Genomic DNA, 8,124 nt, shown 5'->3' with positions numbered 1-8,124 from the left:
TACAGCATGATATATAAGAATTATCATAAAAGCATGCGCAAGCACATGTCCTGCAATCTGATTGGCTGAAACTTTAAATGCCTATAACTTTCTTGCTTCTCAACAAAACGGGATGAAATTTAGAATATGAATAGGTATGATGGATTACTACATTTTGCTACTATCAAAATTGAATGCAAGGACACGCATGCATGCACGTGCACAATATGAAAATGACCAATATATTTGAAAAACGGTCACATTTATATTTTTTTTTATAATTTCTCTTATTGATTCTAACGACACAAAGAAATGTTAATGGTTAAGACAACATGCCATGATCATCTTGCATGTGCATGCACGTGCGTGCAATGAGTTAAATAACATACAGTTGGTATCATTAGAGCATTAATAATTCTTATATGAAATCCTTTGAAACTGAGCATATTTTAAAAATGTCTTACAGGATAATGGCACAACATCTGGGGATTTGGGGAGCGTTTGGGGAACATCTGTAACGGTCCCCGTTACAATTAGCACTAGTTTCATTTGACACTGAAGATAATGGAAAGGAATATACAAAAAAAAATCTTTACTACTAATTATTTTCATCAATACGTAAATAATACGTTGTTTATCCTTCACAACTGAGAAACACTAAAATAATAAAACATTAATTCATTATATAGAATTTAAGACTCCCGATTGATTTTATACACCAAGGCATGTTCGACGTAAGATCTAAAACGAGACTGGCTATTTTCAACTAGTTGATTAAATATGTATATTGAGATAACGAATAGTATTCAAGCTCAAAAGTCCTTTAAACAATACAAAATTGGAGAACAAACATTGGCCTCCAAAACATCAGAGGTGGGATCAGGTACCATAGAGTAGTGAACATCCGCTGCCGACCGGCCACACCCGCCGTGTGCCCCCTGTCATGATCGGTCATTTTATTGACCATTATCAACTTGTTTGTCAATAATTAACCTCGATTAAGAAATTGTTTATATGTAGAGCATGCTCTTGCGTATCGAATCAGTTGAGAGATATAAACCTCGTATGCAGGTGATGGAAATAAAAATTGCTGCAGAAGTAAGGGAAGTTGACGATTGAAAATTAACGTCATCACGTTTATCATAAAACTAGGTTGTTAGATTAATATTTACGTCTATTCCAAGAAAAATATCCAAATATGAATCAGATGTGTCAGACTCTGTGGTATCTTATATTTCAAGCCTACCGGGATCTATCGTATCGACATAGAAATGGAAATAACCATTGTTAATAAACCGTTGTTGAACACGTACTAATTGTTTCTAGTGGAAATGAATTTAAATTGTGGTCAAAGTTTTGTATACCAGAAGTTGCAGAATATAATCGTTAGAGATATTACATAAAAATAATATCTTTTATAACATTACATGATTTATAACATGTATATGTAGCACTTCCTGTAGATTCTCAACTAAGAAAATCAGTTCCCAATAAATTCCATTTCTTTACCGTTTACACATCTTCGCAAGTCAAGGATTCTCGGCGCACTCCGCTCCCTTATAAATTCATGATTTAAAACAGATTTTTCTTTATAATGCGTTGTTATTAATTTCATCCAATTATGTTTAGCTTTTCTAATGTCATTCCCAGTTATTTCGCTTTTTATGCCACACATAAAATCCCTATTGAATTGACAAGACATCACCAAATGTACTTTCTATTTTTATTAAAAATAAATATTTTTTTATCAAATTATTCAACATATGACAAAAATAAATATCAGATTACATAAAAATTATATTAACTTTTTTCTTTGAAACCTACACTTATTTGAATCAACGAAGCACCAAAGAACCTCAATGCCGTTGACAAGAACATACGCATCAGTCAAAACTTTATAAATGTGTTTATGTACATATGTAAAAGTTTGCCTTCATACACTATAATGTTTATCATTTGCAGCCATGTTTACATCTCTCAGTCAAATACTCTGATAACAAGATCTGATAACAAAATGCATATATTGCCCAAAAATATCTTAAAACAGAGGGAAAATATTCCAGTTACAAAACAAATAGTGTCATTTATGTTTTATATTTTACAAGACATAAAGTTAACGCAAAACATCAAAGAGAACATTGGAATTAATAGGATTTTACTATTCTTGGTAACATCTCTTCAAGTCCATAAAGTATGGCACCAAAGTGAACCTAAAAAAAACAGTGAAACTAAAAAAAACTATAAAAACGTCTGTTCTGCTTTGTCCCCTCCATGAATCATTTTTTTAGCTGTCCTCGGCAGATGTGACGGTAAAATTTATGCCAATTGAAAATGGCTTTTGTCTCTTTGATCTCTCAATTAACGTTTTTTCTGACCAAACACTGCAGGATAATTTTCCTTTGATCTTCTTGTACTTCTCCATCTGAGCTGATGTCATTCGGTTCCTACTCACTAGATTTCTGAAGTTCTACTCATGACACAACTGCATTCTCTGCCAACTCTTAATTTTCGGTCGGTCTGAATTCCAGGAAGTCCACCATGTTCAAAGGCATCCATTGTTTGGCAATATCACTCTGCTGATGATATGGAGAACCAATTTTGTGTGGTTGTGATGTTCCATCTCCTTCAGAACTAGCAGCTAGGGCCTCAACACTTTCGAAAATTGACTTGGCTACTCTTCTGGTTGCTGTTGCGAGATCTGCAGTAGGTTTGTTTGGTGCTGGAGGATCATCACTGGTGGCGAGAAGTTCAATGTTAGCAAATATGGAAGGCGCGGGTGTCGAACTTGTCGTCTGAGAAGAGTTGTTCTTGAATGTTTGTTCAGGTTTGGATTCCACTTTTTCTGTTACTGTTGTGGCTTGTGTTTTGGAAGTCGATGTAATGCTCCTGATGAGTTGACATTTGATTTCCGCCAAGATGTCTTCAATTCTTCTTAGTGCTTGTCTGTTTTCCTCAACTGTCTGCATCATTCCGTGTTGCTTTGCGACAAAAGAATCTTCAAGATCTGGGAAATACTCTGACAAGTTTAAAACAGGAAGAGTTGTGCTCAGGTGTTTTGGATCTGGAGTAGAGACTGCCAATGGCCATTCTTGTGATGGGTTTGAAGTCCTTCTCACGGTTTGCTTCTGTCTTGTGGATGATGTTGAAGAGGTGCTGTCTCTTGTTCTCTCTGGTGTTGTGGTCACTGTATAAGAGAAATCCACTTCTTTGAGTAATGTTGGAGGTGATCTTTCAGGTGTTGTTAACATAACAAATGTGCCATCTGGTTCGAATGTTTCTGTGTCTCTTATCTCTGGGGGTGGTGTTGTAAGGGAGGAGTTCCCTGGCGTGACTGACTTCGGATCAGTATCCACTGGTGATGTCGTTGATGTTTGGAAGAAATCCTCTGTTGTGGTTGATTTTGGAGTCATCACTGATGGTGTTGATGTTGTAAGGGAGCTGTCTTCTAGTGTGGTTGATTCTGGAGTTGTTTTCTCTGACGTAAGGAAAGTGTCAATCTTATCCTCGGTTCCTTGTGGACACACCATTAGTCCTTCTCTGCTGTCATTCTCGCCGTTTATAGGATGCACTTCCTTCTGAACCTCTGTTGTATGCTTCCCTTTAACACTGTCTGTCTTGTCTTTCACATTTTCTTTTTGGGGTAGTTTGTTGTCCTGAGAGAAAAAAAAATGAAATAAGACGGGTTTACACCGATGAAGTCTAACTTACATCTTTAAAGACATTTAAAGGAAAAGTCAAAATCAAAACCAAGGAAAGATAATTAAATTTCTGTAGTCTATCACTTTGAATGCGATAAAATCCTTATATTTTTTTATGTTATATTTTGCTAAATATTTACTAAATGACCCATTCCCACTGTTACGATTTTCACTTTACACAGCCTTTAATCAGAAAGCAATATAGCTACTGTAACCGTAACTTTGCAAAAAAAAACAAAAACAAAAAAAAACACACACAACAACACACGATACACATGTACATGTACATATAGATGACATCTGACTGTAATGTCCATTTACAAAATTATCATATTCAACAAATATGATGGAATACCTTTCGTTCCTTCTTTTGTGGGGGTGTGTACGTTGTGTCATCAACATCTTCATCCAGAGCTTCTTCATATCTGTCAATGGCATCCTCCAGCTGTTGTCTGCAGTCTGAAATTTATATCAAGAATCATTGTAATATGTAAAATATCGACTCAATGACAATAGACTTTCATGGGGATCTAAATTAATCTTACGCCCTATGCACACAATTGCGCATTTAGTATTTAAAGCCGCTTGGTCCAATTCTAATCGCTAAAAAATATATTCGGTTTTTTTTTTTTGAAAAATAATTGTCCATAAATTGTTTCACTTTTTGTCAAATTATATCCCCAAAGTCTTTTTCTTTCAAAAGATATCAAAATTCAAAAGTTAAAAAAATAATTTTTGTTAGGTCACACAAAAAATAGTCCTATGTTGATATCGTGTGAAATCACCTTCGATAAATTAAACTTATCGCTTACATGTATATCTCATGAACAACGAACCCGAGCATTTTTTTCACAACAAAGGACAATATTTTAGCCTTCGTTACTAAATTTCCTTTAAAATGAATATCTAATTTTCCTTTATTCTTTAAATGTGCATATTAATATAAAAATTACTATAGATTATATTCAATGACTTAGTCTTCGACTAAAGGAAAAAAAAATACTCGGGTTTGAATTATCTTCATAATTAGATAAAACCGATAAATTTATTTTTTCAAACGTGACTTCACAACAGATCTTATCTATGTAATGACGTACTTTTACTGTGTAAGATAATATGTGTCTGTTTCGGATTAAGCGGCTTTAAGGTATCCGATCCATAATAGCCTCAGATTCAATGGATCTGAATGCATAGAGATACATATTGGCTGAATACTCTGTATACAATAATTTTCATGTTTTAGTCTAAATATGTAAGAGCAGAACGTGTCCCAATGTTTTTAAACTTGGCCCGTCCTTGAAGAGTTAACCCCCCTCTGCTTTTAATCAATAAAATTCATTTTATTTTTAAAAATCTATCCGGTGAAAAAATATGTTTTAATCGTTTTTCTATTCCTAATAATTATGTTCATCTTCCCACCATAGCATTTTTGATATTCATAGTATTTAATTTTTTTTCAAAAATTAGCTTGTTCCCATAGACCTTAATGCATTCTTAAATAATCAATAAATTGATTTTAGCAAGGGTAAAAATTAATTTCCACTGGTAAATCCTTCTCTACTGTAAACTGCTTTGAAATAGTTTCAGAGTATTTATACAGGAAGGATTTTTAAGCTTAGAAAATTATGTGCATTTATGGGTTGGAAACTTTAAAAACCAATGGTCCTAACAGTCACCTGAGCATGGTTACAAAATTATAAAGATTAATATTTATAGAATTATGCAATAATTCATATGAAATAAATAAAAACAAAATGATAGATGGAGCTTTGTAACCTAAGAGCAAGAGAAAGGGGATGTTCAAAGATAAACATAATATACTTAGTTTAGTACCAAGAAAAAGATGTTTTATCTGGGATGAAGGATATGGAGATAACGAACAGTATTCAATATCAAAGTCCATAAAACAATACAAGATAGGAGCAGAGCAAACACGGACCTCCAAAACATCCGAGGTGCGATCAGGTGCCATGGAGGAGTAAGCATACCCTGCCGACCGGTCACACCCGCCGTGCGCTCCTTGTCATGATCGGGAAACAACGGGAAAATCCGTCGTCAATTCAGTGTATAAATAATGGACTAACAATTAGTATGTAAACGTCAGTCAGCATTTGACTCAATGATAAATTGTATTTGCTGACAAGGTCATTGTATCGACCATAGACCGAATTTAAACGAGACTGCTGATATTCTTGTTTCATCAACTTGTTTGTCAATAATTTACCTCGTTTTAGAAATTGCTCATACATAGAGCATGCTCTTGAGTATGGAATCAACTGAGAGATATAAACTCCGTATGCAGGTGTTGAAGGTATACTGCTGCATAAGTAAGGGAAGTTGACGATAGAAAAGTTAAATCATCACGTTTATCATATACATTTGTATAGAGTTTAGTTGTTAGATTATAATTTACGTCTTTTTCAAGTAAAATATCCAATCTGTTTCAGACTCTGTGGTATCTTTTATCTCAAGCTCACCAGGATATATCGTATCGACATAGGAATGGAAATTACGATAATGGTTAATTGACAATACGTCGTCGGGATACGTCTTAATATTTTTCTGATTTTTTTTCTGTTAGAGGATATTAACTTCAATTAAATCTGTGTCCAAGTCCCTTTAAATGCATGGGTCACTTTACAAAGTGATAAAATCTTAATTATATATACACTGTATTAATTTTCTTTTCAAAGAGAAAATTTTTATCATTAATAAGTTTTAACTTGTTCGTTTAAATTCATTTTATGAGTTCATTAATTTGAATATAATACTGAAAATTATGAATGTTTCTCGGTTATACATTGAATAACTTATTACCTGAGAAGAAATTAAGCATTTATCAATTGCGTTCAAACATCAAGAATCAAAATTGTAAAAAAAAAAAAAAAAATCTAGATTAGATACCTGACAAGGAAATAATGAGAGCTGGCGGCTGCAAATCTTTACTCCAGTTGATGGTCACCACTGAATTAATCTCAAATAGAGGGTCCCCTAGGATTCTAGTAGTAGGTATAATTCCAGTGACATCATCCTCTGGATAGTACACTGCGGCGTAAGTTGGCAATTTTACTATAAAAAAGCGAAAAAAATGTTTAGGACTTTTATGGCGAGTAAAACATTGCTAAATTCGATAATCTTGTGATGTATATTCTAAATCTTGTGATGTATGTTCTAAATCTTGTGATGTATATTCAAAATCTTTTGATGTAGATTCAAAATCTTGTGATGTATGTTCAATATCTTGTGATGTATGTTCGATAACTTTGTGGTGTATATTCAAAATCTTGTGATGTATGTTCTAAATCTTCTGATGTATATTCAAAATCTTGTGATGTATGTTCAATATCTTGTGATGTATATTCAAAATCTTGTGATGTATATTCTATAATCTTGTGGTGTATATTTAAAATCTTGTGATGTGTGTTCTACAATCTAGTGATGCGTGCAATAATATTGCATTACGGGTAAAATAACGCAACAGTACTCTAAGAAAGTAAGGAAAATTTTCATTGGTTAGAAAAATTTAGAGTAGCCGGAGCGACGGTCCTACTCAATCGCAACTTCTCGGGCCTTTCCAACTATCGGAAAAACGACCTCTAATGTATATGGTAGCCGCCATGACAACCCTCCTTTTTCACGATCTTGGAAATAAATGCATGGAGACCTTTTATCTGTAGAATATGGAGTTTAAATTTATTCAATGTTATGCTGTAACCTAAAATATACTAAAGAAGGGACTTCTAACTCCGTCTATCCTATATTTAAATAAACAGGAAGATGTATAAATTTTTAACATCCGGTGATGTTAATACATTTAATACATTCGAGGTTGTTTTTCCGACCTCTGACGGAAAGACCCCAGATGATCCGATTGCGGTCCTACTAAGCAGATACGCTTGTTCGATCGAGTACTTTAGTGTACGTTAGTAAATTAATTATTATTTAATGCAATTAATCTTATTTTTGTATGTTTATCTACTCAAGTTAATAAATATATATATTAAATAAAATGCGTATGTTTTCCTTATTTTAAGAGTCATTTCAATTTCTGATTCCAGGTTATGGTTTATCTTTTGATCCCGATCCCGATCTTATTTAACTTGAAATGTTTCATTGTTAATGTGAAAAATATTTAGTATACGTAATTACACAATTAATATAAATTTTGATAAATACAATTTTTAGTTGAAATTAGTAAGTCTTAAACAAAATAGTAATCGAGATCGGTGTGTTAATAATCTTTAATGCATTGAATCCTGGATGTTGTTTCATTGTCAAAATATCGGTAAAAAAACAACAAATATTTAAGACAGATATTGCAATGTTATGTTATAATAATGTTTGATAAAGTTGTACATGTATATACATAAATACGCAATCCAAGTGTATTAAATTACACAATTTTTTAAGCGTACTCTAAACTACTCTATCGTACTCTAGCGTACTC

The 8,124-nt window shown here is 33.2% G+C and overlaps 1 protein-coding gene across 1 annotated transcript; it reads right to left on the bottom strand.

Annotated features, from left to right (window-relative positions):
• Positions 1-2,265: 2,265 nt before the first annotated feature.
• On the bottom strand, positions 2,266-6,798 carry LOC134266393 (mucin-2-like; the record flags this gene model as incomplete). The annotated part of the gene is made up of 3 exons (XM_062748640.1): positions 2,266-3,632; positions 4,033-4,136; positions 6,582-6,798. Coding segments are annotated over 3 exons (1,473 nt in total), but the record flags the coding sequence as incomplete, so codon positions are not given.
• Between the last annotated feature and the right edge of the window lie 1,326 nt (positions 6,799-8,124).

The sequence above is a fragment of the Saccostrea cucullata genome, unplaced genomic scaffold, assembly GCF_032062105.1.
Source record: "Saccostrea cucullata isolate Sc308-1 unplaced genomic scaffold, CSIRO_AGI_Scuc_v1 ctg10033, whole genome shotgun sequence".
Taxonomy (NCBI): domain Eukaryota; kingdom Metazoa; phylum Mollusca; class Bivalvia; order Ostreida; family Ostreidae; genus Saccostrea; species Saccostrea cuccullata.
The sequence above is the reverse complement of the archived record's forward strand: the minus strand, read 5'-3'. Positions and strand labels throughout refer to the sequence as shown.